The sequence below is a fragment of the Pseudomyrmex gracilis genome, unplaced genomic scaffold, assembly GCF_002006095.1.
Source record: "Pseudomyrmex gracilis isolate BER0280 unplaced genomic scaffold, ASM200609v1 scaffold_229, whole genome shotgun sequence".
Taxonomy (NCBI): Eukaryota; Metazoa; Arthropoda; class Insecta; order Hymenoptera; family Formicidae; genus Pseudomyrmex; species Pseudomyrmex gracilis.
Window position 1 is genome coordinate 209,148 of NW_018020813.1, and position 22,646 is coordinate 231,793.

At 38.7% G+C, this 22,646-nt stretch overlaps 2 protein-coding genes across 4 annotated transcripts; one reads left to right on the forward strand and one right to left on the reverse strand.

The window, feature by feature from the left end:
- Window positions 1-690: 690 nt before the first annotated feature.
- LOC109858893 lies at window positions 691-21,964 on the reverse strand. 3 transcript variants are annotated; one of them, XM_020436581.1, is made up of 16 exons: window positions 21,733-21,964; window positions 10,108-10,324; window positions 9,587-9,891; window positions 9,041-9,112; window positions 7,952-8,175; window positions 7,705-7,802; window positions 7,234-7,545; window positions 5,814-6,200; window positions 5,495-5,733; window positions 5,146-5,426; window positions 4,830-4,986; window positions 4,523-4,725; window positions 4,292-4,440; window positions 3,894-4,205; window positions 3,321-3,730; window positions 691-3,146 (listed from the first exon to the last, which is right to left on the reverse strand). In XM_020436581.1, exons 2-16 carry the CDS (start codon window positions 10,219-10,221, stop codon window positions 2,573-2,575), a joined length of 3,837 nt encoding a protein of 1,278 aa, XP_020292170.1. In that variant the 5' UTR covers window positions 10,222-10,324; window positions 21,733-21,964; the 3' UTR covers window positions 691-2,572. The 3 variants fall into 3 exon arrangements, with proteins under 3 accessions (XP_020292170.1, XP_020292171.1, XP_020292172.1); XM_020436582.1 differs by lacking the exon at window positions 21,733-21,964 and adding an exon at window positions 18,716-18,772; XM_020436583.1 differs by lacking the exon at window positions 9,041-9,112.
- On the forward strand, window positions 14,548-16,857 carry LOC109858896. Its single transcript, XM_020436599.1, has 4 exons — window positions 14,548-14,749; window positions 14,853-15,221; window positions 15,305-15,889; window positions 16,013-16,857. The coding sequence occupies exons 2-4, from the start codon at window positions 15,119-15,121 to the stop codon at window positions 16,855-16,857; spliced, it is 1,533 nt and encodes a 510-aa protein (XP_020292188.1). The 5' UTR covers window positions 14,548-14,749; window positions 14,853-15,118.
- Window positions 21,965-22,646: the final 682 nt, after the last annotated feature.

Sequence of the window (22,646 nt, forward strand, 5' to 3'; positions counted from 1 at the left end):
TTGGATGAGATATGCAGGCCGCGCGGTGCGCACGATGCACGATGCGTTCTACGTGCCCTCGCGCTCCAATCGCGAATGCTCTCCTTACGTCACGTGACACGGCGGCTTTCAAGGTCATTGATGTTTTGGTTCACTTGTAAACAGGCGATCAAGCGGCAAATCGGCAATTCGCGATTATTTGTGACACTCGGCCGAATTCACTGCTACGGTACGTATTAAATCGAAGATATCGTCTTTGTTTGGTTATTTATTTATTTTTGTTTTGCGACCAAAACTAGTCTAGTTCTCCAACTACCCTAATGGTCCGAAGCCCGTGCTCGAATATGTATATTTGTGGCTTCGACTTTTTTTCGGAGCCGACTTCTCGACCGAATTTATCGCCTGGGGGGTGGGGGGATGAGCGACGCACGTTATTTCCTCTCTCGTTTCTTCGAAAGTATGAGAGACCCCGTACACCCTCCTAACTAATTTTAAAATATTGCGAAAAAAACTTCTCGGCCAGGAATTAAACCTGGAATCTCCGGCTTTCTGTGTCGGAGTCTCTCATATATGTGATGCAAATATAGCATCCCCTGAATTTAAGAATTGAAATTTCAGTTCGAAACTCTCGTGTAAAATTTTACACATATATGTGTAAATATATGTGTACACATATATATATATATATGTGTGTGTGTGTGTGTGTACAAAATACGCGACAAACATTCAGCGTATGGCTCTCATTGACCGAAAAATTCACATTATTTCCTAAGTTTTAGATGTTTTTTTGTCAGATCACTAAAAAGTCAAGTGACGTCGGGTACGCGCGGATAAATTATCGCCAAATACAATCCTCACGACATACGTATATTGTTGTCGGCGATTCGGAGTCCACACTTAATATCGTCAACAGTTTACGTTAATACGTTACATAAGTAAAAATTATATTGATTGTATTTTAATTATAAAGAAAGAGAGAATACTGTATTTATAGCCGGGAAGAGAGATAAATAATATGAGACAATTGAGCGACATTGCTCCAGTCTGAAATTTCGGCGTTTATCTGAAGGATAGAGACACGTGTGTGTAATACACTTATTTATACATAGTGCTTTTTCAGTTCTCGACTCAGTTCTGGGTTATTAACATCTATTGCAATTTTATTAGTAAAATAAAATGTACAATGATACGTTCAAAAAAGGACATTTAAAATATTTTACGAAATGTTAGATATACATTTTCCAAGCCTATTTTCGATGAAATAAATTATGGGAGTCGCGCAAGATTATATACCGCATATATTTATATACTGTACACACACGTATTATAAAAAAAAAAAAAAAAAAAAACAAACAAACATATTTATCAAAATTCTAAAGTAATCTTAAGAGTGTAAAGAAACTAAATCAGTTAATACAATTTATTAATTATTAGCTTTCTATTGTTATGTGCGATGGAAGTTCACAAAGTATTTTTTTAAATATTTTATCGCCTTAAATAAAATTAATTATCGTACACGATAAGATGGTATGTTACGCGTTATGTAATATTTAATGAGTACAATTATAAATCTATTAATTTTCTGAATCTTGACGAGTCGCCGCATAGCGTCTAGCGTATTTCATAAAATAAAAAAAAAACACAAGGTATTAATTAAAGAGTAATATTACACAGTAACAAGTTCGTCATTTATACAATTATCTATCTATATATATATACAGTACATGTCAATACGAATGTTCACAGTTGTTTAACATGGTGTCGAGGGAAGAGGTTTTTCGCTACTCTTATTGCACTAATATCTAGAATAATTTGGTTTTCTCCCTATATATGTATGTATAATCTTTTTGCTTATAATATTTTTAAAAATCATGGTGTTAATATAGCGAAATCTTGAAATCTTGCATTTATAATATATGTTTCTTGAAACCGATATTTGCGCTCCCCCCCCCACAATAAATTAGCTAATATGAATTTTGATGGCGAACGAGTAAGTGGTACGTACTTGACAAGTAGTACCTTGCGTAATGTTTAGATAAAATTCTTTATATATCTGCGTGATTATAATTTTTTACCGCGAATGTAAACAACCACAATTCACTGGGAGAATTTAATATATATCTCGATCTCTCCGATACGCATATTCATTCTTTATCGTGATAAATCCGTAACACGATCGCGCGCGCGCGTTTTTTTTTCGAGAACGCACCTTCCGAAAAGTTTTTCTCACACTTTTGATTAAATTTGAAAATTCATCGACAAACATCTCGATTCGTACGCTAATCAAGAATCTGCGTTGCTTCAAGTGAAAGTTGAATTAATTCGATCTTATATTTTGTATTACGTATTTTTCCGTTAAAATGGCAAGATTATTCTTCTCTAATCCTCTAATATTTCGTTCGGCTGAAGTTGCAATTCTTTTCTGTTTTTTTTTTTTTTTTTTTTTTTTTTTTTTTTTTTTTTTTTTTTTTTTTTTTTTTTTTTTTTGGTTTTTTTTGTTGTTTTTTTTTCATCTTTCATATACATACCCTTTATAAATAGAACAACGAGATATAAACCATTAATTTCGGCGTGTAATAACGGCGGATTTCATTTAGACGGTTGTTCCGTATGTGCTGAACATCACTCTGGTGGTATCTGTGTCAAGCGTGACGTCCTCCGGAGACGCTAGGTCAACTTTTATAGATCCAGAGTTGTTTCGTCTTCGTGTCATGCCACCGCCCCAATTCGACAGGGTCCAATGATAGGTCTCGTTTTCCTTTTCGGCGTTCGCCGCGGCGATCTCCTGCGTTGTTTCGGTCTCTTTCTCGAGACCGGTCTCGATCGAGACGGACGATTGCGACGCGACGGAATCGAAACTGGAATCACCTCCGCCTCCTCTGTACCTACTCACACATTCGGTCGCCATCTCACCGGGGGATTCTTCGATGGCTCGTAAGATATTCTGACATATTTCCGAGTCGAGAGGAATCGGATCCTCCGAGTCCCGATTGTGTATGGTCACCGCTATGTGGGCCGGATGCGGAATTGGCAGAGGTATTACTAGCTTCTCCGCGCTATATGGACGAATTTCGCGTTTCCACGGTTGCCACCTTCCCTCCGAATTGTTTTCGTTTGTCATCGTGCGTCTTCGAAGTTTCGTGGAAGTCAATAAACCGCTGGTATCGCTACAAATTATTTAAAAATTGCGTATTCAATATTCTTATAACAAAACACTTTATGTTGAATTCTCTCTCTTTCTCCAAATAAATAAATAAATAGTTTATTATTTTTTATTTAGTAAAAAATAGTTTACTAAATAAATAAGTAAATAAACAAGTTGATGCAAGATGAATAATTACCATCGCTTGTCGGATTTCCTACTGCTACTGGCTTGCTTGGCTCTCGGATTGAAGGCGGATACTTCGAGATACGGACTGTGTACTTGAATATTTCCGCGTGGTGCGTAAACAGCGCCAAGCAAATCGGGCCCGTTAATGCCACCGAGCTCGGTGCTGTGAACCATATCCGTGTAACGCGACAGATCGACTCCCGAATGCGGTTCTAATCTGAATTTTGTGTCGGAATCATCGAGCGGTTGTAGAAAATCCAAACTGAAAATATCGGCGTACATAAGACCCGCCAAACCCGCCCAGTCGCACACTCCTAAACCTTTGTTCTCCCAGAAATCTTCCTCGTTACCCGGTAATCTCGCAAAAACGTGAGTAGGATAGAGACGTTCCAGCATCAGCGCTCCTTGCTGTATAACCACCTATAATGTTATTACATTCACGTTTGTATCAACGTTCGTTCGCGATTGAATAACGAGTGCCGCAATCATTCGCGTGTCACATAAATTATATTAATTACATAACAGAACGCATGTGTGAAATCATGTGCAAAAAAAAAAATTATTTGCAAAACCTCTCAATTACCTTCAAGTCAAAAGTGGTCAATTTTATTTTACTTCTCACTGCAACACCGAGACCTGTTTGTAAATTTTTTCTTCGACGATCCAGTTTTTCATGCAGCACGGCAATTAAATCTTTGGCTTCTTTCTCAAGCGATCTGTACGGATCTTTTGTCTTTGCGAGACTCGCGGCAAACGGACCGAAACACGCCTCGACAAATTGAGTAAAATCTCTTTGCGGTTGAGTAATTAATCTCTCGATTTCTTGCTGAAAAGCCAGCAATTCGTCCAGTTCTAATTTTGCCTCGAACGCGGCTAATGCTTGTTCCGCTTTTATCTGACGAAAATGTATACATTTCAATTAGATTTTATAAGCAAGTTCGTTCAAATATCGCAGTGTGTACACAAAAGCGCAATACCTACTTGATAATAATAATCCGAAGCTAAACCCGGTCCAGCTATTCTCTTTACGACGAAGCTGTCGCTTGCTGGTATCCGACCTCTATTCTTGATCACCAAGTGGAACATAACTGTATCCCAGAATACTCTGACCCAATAACGTATCACAGCAACTGCGAACAATTACAAATTTAATTTTTAAAATTTTGTTTTAAAAGCACTTCATTATTAGTTGAACTCGACATTTTTATTTACTTGTAAGTATCACGAATGAAATAATCGGACACAGAATAAGAGCTACGAATAGCGCCGCTATCGGTTGTAAACATCCTTGAATACCGATGTTCCAAACTAATGCCTCTATCACCACGAGATAACGATTGCGAGTCGGTTCGGGACTATCTAGGTCCATGATAAGTGCCATAAACGCGTGCAGCGCCAACGTGACCAAAGGCATCCTGTCGATAAGAGTTAACACGAATTAAATAGCTGTTCAAGAATATTAAATGAGAAGAAATATATTTTAAAAATATTAAATGAAGGAAAATCAGTGCGCGCTAACCATAATACCGCCGTGAGAGCAACAATTAACGAACTGACACTCGCTAAAACGCAAACCGCCGGAAATACGAACAGTATGATGAGCGTTCCTAGCAGACCCTTCGCACCGTAATTCCATAGCCTGTTTAGATGTCTGGTCATACCTTTACCGATGAAACCTAAACATTATTATTATTATTATTAGTGTTATTTAATTATTGTTGTTATATCCAATACTTTTTTATGTAATTATTTTAAAATACGTATGTCCACTGAATAAATTTTCATAAATTTTTAGTTACATGTAATAAAAAGTATGAAAAAGCAAAAAAAATTACCTGTGTCCGGTTCAGTTTCAAAATGTGTTCGACTTTTACTGATATGTCTCCAAAGAGCTATCAATCGAGAACAAAGAGTAGGCATCTGCGACGACTTTCTCGGGAATAATGTTCCATTTAGTTGACTCAATTCCAGATCGGGAGTGAATGGTTGTACCAGCAGCAAAGCGCGGAACGACACTGGACTGCACCACGGTACGGCTACGCCCAATAGGAACATCGCATTCCAAGTCCAACACCACGTCCTGGCGATGTAATTTATCCACCGCCACATCGGCCACCTTTTACACACCGCGGTATTTTTATAATATTGAACATCAAAATCATATCATTGTTCAAATTTCGATACCTTGTTGTGGTTGTGTGTAAAATTTCTCTTTCGACCAGAAAAACAGGTTGGCTAGGATCAGCGCGCGGCGTCGTGATAGAAGTCGGAGTGTTGCTTAACACAGTCGGAATGATTTCGGACTGACCTTGAAAATTGCGTCTTATTATCCAGTTCTTCGGTAGCCAAATTTGCGTTGGCCATTGAAAAGTCCTCGTTGGTGTTTTGACCTTTCGTAGTTCCTTCAAGAGAACCGGTTCTCTCTGAAAATAGATCAATTCTTGTTTTTTAGCCAATTCCGCGGACAAACAGGATGAAACAAACGAAAGACGACGTTATATACCTCTTTCATGAAAATCAAATCGCGATTGAGAAAGTATACTGTTTGCGTGAGATTCTGTTGATTGCAGAGCGTGAGAGCTTCTTCGTGAGCGCTCCACTCGCACTCTTCGATAAAATTTTCCTCGGCTTCTCGCATACGATCGCGCATCCATGGCTGTATTCGCGACAGGATCGGATGTTCAATCTCGATGCGACGTCGTAGACATGCTTTGGTTTGCGACAGTTTCCGTTGCACGTTCTCTACCGCGCGGTGCATCAACACGACTGACTGCGCCTGTTGAACCAGCAGTTGAGGAATTCCCTCGCCTAGCGCAAGTATATCCGGATGCGACAATATATTTGAGTACACCCTTTGTAAATATTCACGCATTACTGCCTCGTTAACTTCCTGAAAATATCATGACAATATATATATATATCAAGAACTTTTATATGTATTTAAACAAAGTATACACTTACTGACAAAAGTTAAGAAACAAAGTGGTATTTTTAACATTAAATCGCTGACCAAATAGGACGTCGCATATTATTTTTGAAGTCGTTTCCGAATAAATTTGAATTTCAACGATATATATAAGGTCTTACGAGCCGAACGCAGGATGTTTGTGCGAAAATATGCACGTATATATATATACAAGGTGTTTGATAAGTATTGTCTCACCGCTCGTAGGTAGGTAGAAGGGGTTATTCTAAGACGAAAAGTCCTATACCACTTTGGAAAATTCGCAATAATTAACGAAATATTAATGAATAAAGATCCGCTAATCAGCGTGCATCCAGAGTAAGGACAGCGTAAGGACAGCCTAGTCTTTCGTGCCGTAGCGACAGAATGGGAGGAGCTAATAGAATAACATGTATACACAGCGCGTCAGGAATTCGAAGAGTAGGCGCGGGATCGGAGAGCGGTTGCTCGCCAACAAGCGCCAAGACTGGGCTGTCCTTACGCTGTCCTTGCTCTGGATGCACGCTGATTAGCGGATCTTTATTCATTAATATTTCGTTAATTATTGCGAATTTTCCAAAGTGGTATAGGACTTTTCGTCTTAGAATAATCCCTTCTACCTACCTACGAGCGGTGAGACGGTACTTATCAAACACCCTGTATATATATAATATACATATATGTACATATATACATATTCCGAATAAATTCAAATTTATTCGGAAACGACTTCAGAAATAATATGCGTATATATATATGAATATATATACGTGTTCACAAAGTAAATTTTTACAAATGAGTTATTTAAATTGATATTTCAATTCATCAAATCATATAATAAATTGGAATTTACTTTCATGCTTCACAATATTTTTGATCACTAACAATATATATATTTTTACATTAAAGTTTTGTAAATAACTACTTTGTTTTTCAACTTTTGTTAGTAAGCGTATATTAAACAAAGTAGTTTGCTTACTCGTTCTATTTCTTCGTCCGGCTTTTTTTGTGCTCTCAATTCGGATATCAGTCTTTCTCTGAAATGAAGAAACCAGCCTCTTGTCTCTCTCTCCAGAATCGCGACAAGCGTCGGCAAAGCCTTTCGGATTATATCTCTGCTGAATAATCTGAGATCAACCGCGGCTCCACCGGGCGTTCCAAATACGAAAGGAACGGAAACGGGTAATAGTTGGGACGATTCTCTCTCGACTTCGAATTTTTCCATGGCTGCTCGACGAAGTTGTTTTCGTATGAATCCGCAAAGTAATTCCAGCGAATCTTCATATTCCGGCTGAGAAACAACGCAACGGATGTAGTAAAAAACAATAGTTCAATAGCATAAAACGCGAGTAAAGATCGTATCTTGTGACAAAAAACAACACGCTTATCTAAAATTAAAAAAGTTAGCTGAAATATCCATGAAAATATTATATTGTGTAACGTCTCTTACCCTGCAGACCAATTCCGCCACCAAGTACCGACAACGTTCTTCCCTAATTTTACCATCTAGATTGTGCGCCTGAAGCGACGGTACGCCGATTATAATATCTGTAAGGTATATATATATATATATGTGATATGTGCGTGTGTATATACATATATATATATATATATATATATATATATACACGTATATACTCGTACATTCACGCGGATATGCAAGTCAAACGCGCGAAGAAGATGGACCAACTACTCACCGAGAAGACGCAGAAGCCCCGTTAACAAGGCTTTAAGAGATTGTGAGACGCTGAAGCAGTGAGAAACTAATCTAGCCCTCGCCGTAACTACGAGAAACCTAGTGGCCAGAGCGAGATCCGTGAGCAGCGTGTCGCGTCGTCTGTCCCGACCGCGCTGCAGAAGACCGCTCAATCGCCATCGATGAGTTTGTCCGGCAAAGTTGATCGAATCAACTTCAAACTCTCTGCAAGAGAAGAATCGCCGATCAGCCGCGACGACATGCCGATAAACTTTTTTTTACACGCGACGGCCAAAGTTTATACAAAGCGTAGTATCTCACAGAAAAAAAACAACACAGAAGAATAGTATAAAAGACACAAATAAGATAGCCATTGTGTTATATGTAAAATGTCTCGTTGCTTAAAATGATTTACACAGCAATATAATTAACTCGCTTTCTAGCTTCATTAAAGATACACATGTTTGAGTAGCGTTTCTAATTCTATACTGAATTTATACTTGCCCTATTATATATAGCCCACACACACGTACTTTTGTTAAAGTTCGTGTTTTTTTTTTTTTTTTTTTTTTTTTTTTTTTTTTTTTTTTTTTTTTTTTTTNTTTTTTTTACAGCGGTTATGTACAAAAAGGCAGAAATCTAAATCACCTAAACTAAAAACATTAGCTGGGAAATATACAAAAAAGTTATTTGCAAAATCGTGTGTACCATGCAAAAAGTAATAGGACGCGATGATCGATCTTCAGTTTCGACTTCGTGTAAAATATATATATCATCACCTAGTCATTTGAGATTTATCTCTTTCCAACACAATTATGTAAATAATTCACCGAGCGTTGAGGATAAGTTAAAATAGCGGTGCGTACAGAAGACCACATGCTGTGAACGCGACGTTTCTCGCGCAAAAAAGAAAAAACCACAAGTTAGTCACGAGATTGCTGTATAAGATTTCACTTATATCAACTTGTTTTTTTTTTTTTTTTTTTTTTTTTATGAACCTGTCTTTGTTTAACATATATATATGTATATATATGTGATTGAGTTTACATTTGAAATTATTATGTGTCGCTACACTATGTGGCACACGTACCCGCATCTTCGAATGCTCTCCAACTGAGTGGCATTCAGCTTCTTCGGCTTTCCATATTTATCCTTGTGTAAGCTTTAGCAGAAATCGTTAAAATATATCAGATATATACACACACGCACAAGATATTAACGTATTGCTTTATCTTATTCCGTAATTATATGTATCAAGAGAGAATTTCATTTTGTTCATCGAGAAAAACGTATAAAACAAGAGACAAATTGCAAAATTCTCATTTTTCTTCGTCTCCTTAAAATTTTCGTCGAATCAACATATTTCTGTGTTCGATTGTCAATTAACAGATTCTTCTGCGATTTATTCGCGACGCGGGTATATGTATATTTATCCATTTTACGCTACACTCTCTATATCTTACTTACTCATTCATTCACTGACACACACACACACACACACACACATCTCTTTTTCATGCCGTTACAAGAGTGAGATATACAACGACTAGACTAAGAACATGATGATCAAACGACGATCTATCTAAATAAGCAATCGTTAAACTATCCGCGCTCATTTACATGAGAATACACATACCCGCGCTCCCTAATACTCTCCAGTTGTTTGTTCGTCAATCTTCGGGGCTCGCCCTTGCTATCCACAGCTACGGCATCGAGCTCGTCGAAACTAGGCGCTACGAAGAGGTCTCTCAGATGATACTTCTTTCTCGCCAGCGTGTCTTCACCCTCCGTGCACGAAGACAAAGGCGGGGGCAGAACGATGGGAAATGTTCGCCAGTGGTAAAGAAACTGCTGGGCAACTTCTTTGATGTTGTGTACCAACGCCTCCACCTCCGCTGGAGCGCCTCGCAGATGCGACGTGTCGAATTCGACCGGTTCTTTCTAAAATGATATGTGAGTGTTGGTTTTTTTTTTAAGAATTTTTAATTTTTAGATTACACATAATTTAAAACTCTCTCATTTGTTTCTTTCCGCTCGATTTCGATAAATTTACAAAACAAACGAGTTTTTACTCGATACGAAAAGACAATCGACACGTGTGTCAGGTCAGGATAAGAAAGTATTAACAAACGTTTCGAGAGATTGCGTGTTTTATACCTCGGGTTGAAGCCCATCTGCGTTCTCCCGATGATGCGGCTGCTGGGCATAGGCTTGATGATTCGGTCCCGTGTTAGCGGCGTTCGCGGAAGCTGAGTTTAGATTGTGGGGCATCTCGCGCGTGAAAAGCGTGCGCGGCGGCTGAGGTCAGCTGCCCCGTATGCCGACTATCTCTTCATAAACCATGCTGCTGGTGACCATCATTTACCATCCCACGCTGAAAATCAAACGCGAGAAATCGTTCGAGAGTGCACTGGAGTGAGGAGTTGAGAACTGCTTCTTCAGAAGAGAGAATCTAATTTCATTCCACAGTTTCACAACGAAGGAGGGGGAGGAGGGGAGCGTGTGCGTTCGTGTACCCGCCGCGCCGAGAAAATATTCATTTTTTCTTTTCACATAGAATATACACGCGGCTTTGATGAAAAACCTCGTCCCTTCGACGTTGCGATTTCAACGCAACGAGAAAGGGTCGTGAAGAATATAGAATTTTATGGGGATAACGATATAAAAATATATACTTCGCGAGAGCGAAGCCGCAAGAAAACCGCGCGTTGTCATTCATTGCGTGGCTGCAGCACGCTTTGACCGAACGCGCAAGACCCTATTAACCGATTATATCCCATTAAACGTTTAAGATTCTGAACATTCCGCTTTTCTCGCCGCGCGCTCCCACAAACCGTCGCATACATTTCGAATTATACGTCAGAGATTTTTTGCGCAATTTACGTCGTGTGACTTTTTTCTTATTGTCTTTTTTTTTTTTTTTTTTACGAAACAATAAGATCCGCGGCAATTTCACGCGATATGCAAAAAAAGGTAGACGATATTGCGCGCGCGAAATTTCCAGATATTTCTAAACCTGTAAATTTATGCGGGAAACAAAAAACCGACTGACAAAAAGTTGATTGTTTTCTATATGAATAAAAGACGATTTCTCTTTCTCTCTCTCTCTCTTTCTCTCTCTCTCTCTCTCTTTCTCTCTCTCTCTCTCTCTCTCTCTCTCNCTCTCTCTCTCTCTCTCTCTCTCTCTCGACGAAAGTATCGCGATCGCAACTTGCACTCATGCGAAACACTTATGTGGGGATCGAAATTATTTCCACGACACTTGAACCGAAATACCTATCCGGCCTTACCTCTCGCGCGAGGCGTGTTTCTAAAGGGACGGAAAAATATATAAAACTCCGCATCTGAACTTGCACTCCGTGTATGCGCGGCTCGTCATTCCCCACAAAGTCCTCGCGTGATAAAAGTGAAATTTTAATACACCTGCTGGTTATTGATTCGCATCGTTTCGGTTCGGAGGATATTACATCGCCGGCTGTGTCGCCCGTGTAGAAAACTTTTGCACGGAAAAAGAATGCAGAAATTTTGTTCGAATTTTATTTCTTTGATTAAAGAGCGAGACGTTGATCCGCGACACTTTTTGTTTATTTGTGTCTTCCCTCAAAGGAAGCCACGTATATGATAAAAAAATTGTAGAGGTAAAAATATGTAAAGCAAAACTGCATTTATCATATCCGATAAAGTCTCAAACGAAAGAAAAAGAGAAGACCGGAAAATAATAAATAATTCAACGGAATAAAAACTTTTTAACACAATATATCAACCGTGTTTTCAGATTCCTATTGTGGTCTGTGCAATCACACTTAAAATTTTAAACAAATAATAATTTGACTCGCGTAAAACAATAAAATCGCGGAAAGCTTTTTGTTGCGCTCGTGCTTGTGGAGAAGATAGAACGGAAAAAATCGCACTGCACCGAGCGAGGTTGTACGTCGCCACGAGTAACAAGACGGAGCGAATGTGCGAAACACACAAAACGCGAGATGCACGCGAAATATTCGCGATTCCTTTCGCGAATGTATTTTTAAGTAGGTTGTACGCGGGACGGTCGCAAGCATGCCTTTTGACCTAGTTCGACGGCTCGCAAGCTCGCGTAACCTTAAAACGAACGCCAGAACAAACCATTGCAGTCGATCCGATCAGCCTAATGCCAGCGTATTCGTCATGCGTGATCGCGTGTGATTTCGCGTGCAGCACGCACGATTTCCAAGAGAGAGTTTTTTCTCGAGCGATATTCTTTGTCAGGCCAAGAATAACGTCTTTTTATGTGAGCAATATAAATTAACCGCGATATTAATTAAGAAAAAAAACTGCACGAGACAGTTTTTTATTTTTTTACATAATTTTTATTATATAACACATGTAGGTTTATTTGTAATGCGTGAATTACACTTTCAAAAAATGTAAACCTGTGACTTGTAACGTAAAAAAAAAAAAACATTATTTGCTCCGAAAAAAAAACTACTACAGAAAAGAGAAAACTACCCCAATAGTCAAATTGTGAAAATATTGCACAAAAATGGTATCATGAATAACGATCCTGCAATAATTGCACTAAAATGATTCGCCATAATGTAACAGTTTTGTCGAAATAAAATTTTGTAAATAATATTTGTCAAAAATTGCGAAACAGTCATTATGCATTTGCATAAGTATATATATGAATTAAGTTGATTTCTTCATATGCAATTATATTTCTACATATTTTAATCATCACGTAGCTGAAATTTTTTTCTCAATTATTAGACAATTTCTTTGTGAAATTAATTTTGCAAATATACTGCTAAGATGATTCGCCATATCGTTATTCTTTTGCCGAAATAGTATTTGGAAAGTAATTTTGCAAACAACTACAAATATTTTATAAAAGATCAATGTTTTTACATCTATTTCTTAAAATATATCTGTATAATTGCAAATTACAATTTTAGTGCAAGATTTTGTCACATAATTTTGTAAATGTTTTCCCATCAGGGTATGGACTTCACTTTCGAAAAGCGGCGCGGCAACGACGACAAGTAAGTCGGCAGCGGCTGTTATCGGACGATAAAAGCGTGTATATACGCACATGTGATCAATGGAATCCATTCATAAACCAGAGAGACGAGTAGCACGAAGATGCTCCGCAGGAATGTCGTGTACACTATTACGTCCACTGTAATCCTCCTACAGACACACACACAAGAGAGCTACGTCTTTTCTCTTCTCTTTTCCTGTCAGATATATTTTATACTCTTGCATTGAATCAATCATTTTGTATGCTGCTCATCCGCATCATTTTATTCCGTTTAATCAGTTTCATGAAAAGACCGCGTTTTTTGTTTCGATTCCTCTTCGAGCAGAGAAACGTGTTCGAGAGTGTGGGCGTCTACTGACATAGAGTATCATTCACACGAGATTCGCAATTGTGTTGTGTACGTGTGTGTGGGCGCGCGGCTATAGCCCGATGATATTTGAGAACGGAATCCTCCAATTCACACACTCAACAACTCATCTTCTTTATCCGCGTAACTTTGCATTATACATAGAACATCTAAAAGAAAAAGTGGCACGCGCGAAAGAATTCACGTGTTATCTTTGTACATATAAGGTTTGAAAAGTAAATTGTTCGCTGAAATAATTCTTTCGAGTTCTCGAGAACGAAACAAAGTGTGACGATGAAAAAAAAAACCAATAATTCGAATCTTATCTTCGTAAATCTAAAAAACGTGTCTTGTTCAGAGACATTTATACAAGGATCACACGAGGATTGTAATACAAATGTGTGACTCAGCGTAGAGCGGTTAGAATTGATCGATTCACACGGCGCTTTAGAGATATTGAAATCTCTGAGATAATAGTAGCAAATACATGAATAAGTTGGAGAAAAAAAATTGCTTCTGTCAAAGAAAGATTACGATGTTGTATCAATCGATTTGAACGAAATTTATAGGATCGATAGATGACTATGTGGAGTATTGCAGAGTAAAGTAATAAGACGCAATTCTCAAGCATTCGCGAGAAAATCGAACTTGAAAATTTCGAGTTACCTTATGAAGATATGAAATAGACCGTTTAATCGAAGAGCGTGTAGCGTACTAGGTTAGATTAGTAGTGTCGACGCTGCTGATTCGAGTCTTAATATACTTTTTTTTTTTCAAACTTCTACAATACACTCTAAATGTAAATACAGTAGAACCTCCCAAAGCGTATACAGTCGAGACCGACGAACCCTTCAAAACGTATACCTACTTCCCCTATTCCCTCACTCTTTAACTCACGCATGCGCAAAGACTTACTTGGTATAAATGCGCAAGCGCTAGCGCAGGTTTGGTTATAACCTTACTTAGTACCTTTAGTGATGGGAAAACGACGAAGGAGAAGATCTACGTTTTGAGAGTGGATTTGTATACGTTTTGGAAGGTTCTATTGTTAGCCTAATATTACATTTGTCGTACGACAAAGATTTTAAGTATGTTGATTGGTTATCAGAGAGTTTTATAAAGAACTCTATTTGATAGCCAATCAATATACTTAAAATCTTTGTCGTACGACAAATGTAATACTAGCCTAATACGTTTTTTTAATTTATTGCATATTATAAAAGTGCATTGTTTTGCATAAAAAAAATCAGTGATTTAAAAAATACTGTAAAAATAAATAGATTATCACTAATTACTAATTGTGTTTATAAAAAGTGGATAAATAAGTGTACGCAACATGTAAAAATATATGCAACATATTTTAAGGCACACACTTTTTTGTAATGTTTGTTGAACGTTATATCTTTGAAAAGTAGAGAACATTATATCCTTGAAAGGTAAAAAAACGTTATATCTTTGAAAGAGAAAAAAAAGAAAAGAAGAAACTGTGTTCCGAATCACTGCTATTAAAAATCTATACTTCACGTTACTGTACTATAGATTTCTGGTACTGGCAGTGACTTTCGGAACGTAGGATCGATAGGACAGAAAATGAGCAAAGAAGGGGAGATTTCCGTTACACTATGAAACAAGATTTCATCCATTTGGCCGCTAACAGCAAGAGTAGAAAAGACAGAAAAGAAGAAACGTGTGCAGTACTAATTAAATTGGAAGATAAGTTAAAATGGAAGGTGTACCTGGTTTTTCATCGAATGAATGTGATAGTATATCAATTCACAGTGACGAGTCGAAATTACAGTTAAAAGATGCTATTGTTTATCTGGAACAATTACTTTTGGAAAATGACCTCGTGGCCCAAGAATCATCTGAAACAATTTCCCACAAGGCAATACAAATTGGCGAAGAAATGTATGCATCTACCGTTGAAATGTTGGGTAATAAATTTTTTCTTGATACTGAAGAATTAATTGTGGCAGAATCTGATACCGTAGGTCAATTTGAAGAAGTACTAATACGAGAAAAAAGAATAGAAGAAGATGATTATTCCGATGAATATATGTTAGAAGAAGAAACGAAAGTAATGGATTACATTCCTTTAGAATATAAAATCAAAGTTGTTAATATGGCAAAACAGCATCCACATTGGAATCTCAAAACTCTACAGAAAAAAGGATGCTCACGTTTAAAAAACATAAAATGTTTACCCCGATGGGAAAAAGATATCAAACATGGAGGAACAAATATTGATAAATATACAATTATTAATTCATGGACATATGATCGTTTTGTAGAAGCTAAGAATAATTACCAACAAGTGACAACAAGAGATTTGCAACAATGGGCGTTGAGTGCTGCAAGTCAGTTTGAAAATTTTCCTTTTAAAGCATCAAAAGCGTGGATTCGAAAATTTAAAAGACAACACAGACTCAAACAACAAAAAATTACAAAATATGTATCCGCAAAAGAAGCTGCCACGATAGACGAGATATTGGCTGCAGCAGACATCTTCCGGAAACAAACAAGGATAATAATTCCTAATTTTCACAAAGATTTTATCATCAACATAGACCAAGCAGGTAAATAATAATAATTTCTTTACAAAATGAGACTGTCTTATTTATCAATAACATAAAATACAATGTAACTTTATAATTGACAATATATTTAAATTATTTGATTAATATGATTGTATGTTTCAGAATGTCAATATCAATCAACATGTGATAGAACTCTGGCAACACAAAGAAAAGCAGGTTTTGTACAAGACACAAATTTGAATAAAATCAGCCACTCGTACACAGCACAATATGGGATTACCATGTCCGGGAAAATATTACCGCGCGTATTCTTATGTTTACAAGAAGCAAAAGGAGTGTTCGATCCAAAAGTACAACAAGCTATCGATGAATTTCTTACTGTATGTACAAATGTCGTGGTAACATCCTCGAAGTCCGGAAAACTCACATCAAATCTGTATACACAATTTTTAAAAGAAATATTATTACCATATGTAAAAAAAGAAAAATTTCTTCTAATAATAGATTCGTGGCCCGGTCAAACTAATCCTGCATTGTATGACGAAATTTTTCTTGATGATGACAGTGCAGGAACATGTACTATTAAGGTTGTTCCTCCAAAGTGCACACCTTTATGTCAACCGTGTGACGTTTATTTTTATAGACAAGTCAACAATTTTATAAAGCGTTTACAGAATTGTTCGACTTTAATTGAACAAAACCGCGAAATAACATCTCATGAAGATTGCATAAAAATTCATTCGATCATACATCATCAATTGTCCGCCCCGAGTTTTCAAAATATGTTACAATATGCATGGTTTGCTTCAAAATTAACAAACGAAAGAGAGGTATTTATGAATGTCAACGAAGTATGTTTTCCAATAGATATTTTAAAGAAACTATGTGAATGTAAAAATACGGCGTTCATACGATGTGCACACTGTCAGGAAAATTACTGTTTTGCTTGTTTTTATGACAAATATCATCCTGCATTATGTATTGTTCCGTCTATTTCCAATAAATAAAACATGTTGTATATATTTTTACATGTTGCGTACTTATTTATCCGCTTTTTATATAAACACAATTAGTAATTAGTAATAATCTATTTATTTTACCGTATTTTTTAAATCACGGATTTTTTATGCAAAAAAATGCACTTTTATAACACAATAAAATAAAGCAATAAAATAAAAAAAACGTATTACTTACATTTAGAGTGTATTGTAGAATTTTGGCAAAAAAAAAAAAAAAAAGAAGAAAACGAGACTCGAACCAGCGGCGTGGTCGACACTACTAATCTAGTACGCTATACGCTCTTTGATTTAACGGTCTGTTTTATATCTTCATAAGGTAACTCGAAATTTTTTAATTCGATTTTCTCGCGAATGCTTAAAAAGTGCGTCTTATTACTTTACCCTGCAATACTCCATATAAATTTCGTCCAAATCAATTTGTACAACGTTGTAGTCTCTCCTTGTGAGTCGCGAAATTACGTAACGTGCCCTCGCGCGGACTCTTCGTAACCGCCACTGCAAATCCTTCGAATCAATAAATCAATTCGCGATTGTGTTCGCGTGATCGCGCGTGCTGCAAAATGCAAGAACGCGTGTAATTAATTGCACGATGATCGTAGGCGAATGCAATCGAATGTAATAATAAAAGTCAAAAATTAACAATATGTGATATACACACACACAGGGTTGCCATCAATTGTCCGGGGGAAAAGAGAACGGATAATAATCCTACCTAAGGGTAACGCGGGAGAAATTTAGTAAAATATTTTCAAGATTCATTAAAATTTCAGATAGTCATCACTCCGGACGCCTTCGAAAAATCCCGTCAAACGTCCCCACAGACACTTTAAAAAATAAGGCAGTATTCGGAGAAAAGAGAACGGATGGTAATCCTACACGCAGAATTATTTCAAGAACAATAAATAATATTTAAAAAATAAATAGATAGAACCAAATTTTTGTGTGATGACAATTTTTGCAAATATGTTGCGCACACAGGAGTTTTTTCTCTTTGTTATTATTTGAGAAGTATCCAAAGATTAGATTTTTGTTCCCGCGCGAGAGTCTTATGTTCCGCTCGTAGTCTAACGAACGAGATCCGGTAACACTAGAAAGATACGACACTCGAATCCAACTTGCCCTTTTTAATGCACACATGACACTCGGCGCCCTTCACTCCGGCTCTATTTTTTGTCTTCTTTGTGCCCTTCGTGTCGTTCACGACTTTGCACCCGTATGCACATCCTGTATGCGCGCGCACACACACACAGGTGTATACTCTCTTTTTTTTAACTCCACATTTTTTGCAACTAGTTGAAAGCGTAATATTTATTACACAATATGTATCGGACTAATTGCACGTAAAATTAAAAAAAATATTTACGAAGTATTTTTATCATATGTAAAGTTAGGAACTAATATATATTTAAAAACAATGAAATATATATTAAATATATTTTAATTGTTTTTAAAAAAATATATATTAGTTCCTAATAATTAAATATATATTAATTAATATATATATTTAAAAAAATGTTTTAAACAATTGAGAGTTATTTACGTTTGATATTTACACATATCTAATGAGTATTTCTTTAATAAACGCTCGGGTCATTTACTTCAAGTCAAACTAACTCAATAATAAATGAAGAAGAGACATCATTTTTTAAGCAACGTTATATATTTGAAGTATAAGTGGCTTTCCCGTCTACAAGATACCTATTGCACGTATTATTTCGTTGTACAAACGAAACGCCAATTTCTTTAATTGTCGAAAGCCGAGCGATGACGACCGATAAGAACTCGATGAGTATCGGTGTCATAGAAAGCGGTTTCGGATATACGTTTCAATAAAATTCGAAATCACCTCAATTCGAAACTCCTGTTATCCTTTTCCCAATAGTAAGAAACAATAGTGACAGTTACTGCCTACACAGTGTGTGTCTCGGAGAAAAGGGGAGAATGTAATTAATCAGCGAACGCAAAGTTCGCTCTAAACTACTCGCTCGGAGGAATTGTCACACGCGACAAACGTGTGTGTGATGCACGCACGTCTCTCTCCCGGAGAGATCCAATGACACGGCGTGTACGTACGTTCCGAACTTTACCGCACACATTCGAACGCGATATACACATATTGTCGCGACCAAATGTGACAAGAGAGAATAGAATGTAACGCGAAGAAGAAACGCAACAACGCGGGAGACGAGAATATGCGAAACGAGATACGTCCCCCCCCAACAGATGCCTGCTCTTCTTTCGCGCAATTGGCATCGGGCTCTATCTCGAAACCGTGGTTTCTTTAAGGCTCCTGTTTCCTCTGCGGCAACATTGTGACGTTAGAAGTGAGAAAAATCATTATTGGATTTTTCTCTCTCTCTCTCTTTCTCTCTCTCTCCCTAACGAGAATAAAATGGTTTTATCGCTTATCGACAATCGAAGAGAACAAAAACCTCTTTTGGAGAACGATGATGGTGATGACTTCTTGAGCGATTCACAGTTCGAGGACTCTCGCAGCGATGACTTTTCCGTCGATTTCTGCTTCCGCGTTTCTTTGCCGCGCACACATGTGTGACGCTCCAGTTCTCGGTGCGGACCGACGTGACGTCAGCGTAACGGCGCCGATGTTTTACAAGTGATTTTCGTAAGTCACGGTAAACGCACCGCAACCGCGCGCATTATCTCTTTTAACGATGAAACTAAATTCGCGATGATTTGTTCTAAAAAAAAAAAAAAAAAAAACAGTAGTGTTAATTCAAACTGATGACCGGAGAGCGAACAAAACGATGTTGTCTCTCAAACGCGATAAAATGCATTTAACAGAGAGAAATGCAAAATAAATCTTGTAAAACTGTTAATTTTACACGCGGTTTGCACAATACGGACAAATTGCAAAATACAAACCTTTTAAAAGCGTCAGATCGAATAAAAACGCGATTAATTCATTTGTCTCTTGTAACGTTTTTCTGTACATATGCTCGCCGCATTTGCGTCATCACGCACACCAGGATGTAATGCGACGCGCTTTTTTTATTCGACAATTCGAGAATTCCTACTCAAACGCTCTATACTCTCGAAAAGATAAATCCTTTCGCGCAAATATCCATTTTGTGGTTTTTCAAATCGGTTCTTTTTCCCCGGGATCTTCTCCCGCGTCACAAAGAGCAAACATTATTGGCGACTCCATGCGTCGCGCCGATGATGTTTGCGGACGCGCACCGGACATGCCATTTAATGTGGCCCGAGTTGAGTATAGCGCGCCGTGTCGTCGTCGTCGTTGTCGTTGTTGTTTTCACGTAAGTGCGTAAGTGCCGCGCACGTTAGGGTAGAACGAAAGAGGATCAATTAGTCAGCTCTCGTCGATGCGCACGTACGCGCATTACACGCACATCCGCCATCCCCGGGAATCGGTTTTTTTTTTTTTTTTTTTTTTTTTTTTTATCAAAGATGCGTCGAGACGAAGGACGTGCCTGCCGGACGTGCGGCGGTGACGAGAGGACAACGCCCCTGTAGGAACAACTCTGCACATCGAGACATCCGCGATACGCGGTCTTCTTTCTCTCTCGCTCTTTCTCTATCAAATCGATGACGATCGACGGCAACGAGGTCCCTTTCGCGCGCACCAAAGGTTAGTTGAGCAGGAACCGCATAGTAACGAGAGGTAATGGAAGAATAAATTATTCCGTTCGGAGTTACCCACGACACTCACGAGCGGGAATAATCGCTCTTGAGGACCGGATCGTGCCGCTGGGGAAGGTTGGTGGCTCCGCTCGAATTCGCGGTGGCGGCTCGTGCATTTTGTGAGTCATCCGGGAGAACGACGGGAGACCGAAATTCCTCCCGCTCGATCATCGTGAGAAAAAACAAAATACGTAGAGATTTGAGAGTCGAACAAAACAAAAACTGGAAAAATTCGATGACGCTCCAGTTTGACGAAAGAATATAATCGTGCGATTTTTCGCACGAAGATGTAATCAGTTAAGGTCTGCGATCTCTACGGGAAACCGAAGATGTGGGAAAGAGCGCGTACTAATTAATTTCGCACGATCTGATTATATTGCTCTTATCAAGCGGCAAAACGTCGCGACGCGTTTTCCTCTTTGTTAAAATTATTCAATTTCTTCTCTATCCACGGAGCGAAAAGCTCTTTTAGCGACGATCACATGTCAAAACATCGATGACAACGCTTTAACGATATCATACAGCAATAATTACGCGATCGCTGTATTTTTTTTTGCGGTGAAAAAATCGTGTGCACGACGAAGGGCGAAATTTCAAAATTCCTCAGCCCTTTTTGCACGATCGTTTTCGTTCGCGTCACCGTGTGTGAGAAAGAATAGAATATATAAACTTTACGCGCGTAATGTTGGTCCGAGTAAATCGCGTCCGGTCCAAAAACCTAATAGAAATTGCAACAATTTGCATCCCGCAAATTATCTCTGTAAAGAGAGAGAGAGAAGGGGAGCGGCACACTCCATTCGAGAACGCTCGCGACGCGAGGGAAATTGCAGTTTTGCGGAAGGGCTGCGGGAAAAGGAGCGTTGGCCCGGCGCGCGTTCGTTCGCACGATCTAACCTTGGCTCGCGCCGATCATCGGCCGACCGACTTTTTCGGATTCGGATCGGCGAGGATCCTCTCCGACGGGGAAGTCGCACGCGCGAGGACACGCGCCAGATCGCTTCTGGGTCATTCTTTCCGCGACGACGGAAATTTAACGCGCGGGATAACGGAGCGCGTCGCGCGACCGCCAGCAGCTGATTCTCCCGTCTTCCGTAACGTTGCCGAGAAGAAAACGCGCGAGGAAACTTTTCTCGCGTCGAAGATCCGCGCGGGGTGGTGGTTCTTTCTCGCCTAGACTAGGAGACTCCGCGATTTTTTACTTACCGTCTCTCTCTCTCTCTCTCTCTCTCTCGTTCGGGACTCCGGATCGTGACGCCCGCGCGTCGAGTCGTTCAACAACAAACACCACCAGTATTCCAGCGACGCGACGCCTCTCGCGACACAACCCGCTCTACTCTCTGGTCGAAACACGACGAAAAAACAAGCCACCCTCCGGGAAACCAGGCGAGCAACGGACTGATTTTTATCGAACCGTCCGCGGCGAAATGCGGCTCGCGCTGCGCCGAATCTGCCATCTCGCGACGATATCGCGCGCGACCTCGTTATCGCCATCGATGTAAGGAATACACCATGATGGAAGAATATACCGAGGAGCGACCGGAGTGACCGGAGCTCCGAGTCGCGCGGGAAAGGTTGGAGGATCATCGGTGAGGGGAAAGGTGCAGTTACTTCGGCAGATTTCGTGTCGCTTCGAGAGAACACTCGGTTTAAAAAAAATAACTAAATTAGAAGATTATTGGCTCTCTTCTTCTCTCTGCGTTTGTTTTATTAGACAAGCGCTTAATGATTATATATTGGGGTTTTGATTGGAGCATACACATTTTTAAAGCCAGTTCCATCACTTCTGTCAATTCGATCGAGCCAACGGAAAATCGTCAAATCGCGATCGTTGTTCGATCGAATTCGTCATCTATCAAACAAAGTTGAGTTTGATGTGCTGGAAGCGTTTAAAAAACATAAAATAATCTTAAAAAAACGTATCTTTTTCTTTAGTTTATTTTTTTCATCCGTCACGTGACTCATGTGATGCCGCACGAGCTGCCGCGCCGACTGCGTGGAGCAAAGTCAACTCCGATCAGGTTAGTGAAAAAACTACCTCGATAAGAAAAACACAAATGTCTTTAGCGACCGCATATTTGAAATTTGACAGAATTTGCATTTCACACAGACACGTTTCT

Coding starts and splice junctions, on each gene's coding strand:
- LOC109858893 (XM_020436581.1), bottom strand. CDS start 10,221: ATGCCCCACAATCTAAACTCAGCTTCCGCGAACGCCGCTAACACGGGA. Junction 7,546..7,704: donor TGGCGGAATTGGTCTGCAGG/GTAAGAGACGTT, acceptor GTTGTTTCTCAG/CCGGAATATGAAGATTCGCT. Junction 4,987..5,145: donor TGAAACTGAACCGGACACAG/GTAATTTTTTTT, acceptor AATAATGTTTAG/GTTTCATCGGTAAAGGTATG.
- LOC109858896 (XM_020436599.1), top strand. CDS start 15,119: ATGCTATTGTTTATCTGGAACAATTACTTTTGGAAAATGACCTCGTGG. Junction 15,222..15,304: donor ATACAAATTGGCGAAGAAAT/GTATGCATCTAC, acceptor CTGATACCGTAG/GTCAATTTGAAGAAGTACTA. Junction 15,890..16,012: donor CATCAACATAGACCAAGCAG/GTAAATAATAAT, acceptor TGTATGTTTCAG/AATGTCAATATCAATCAACA.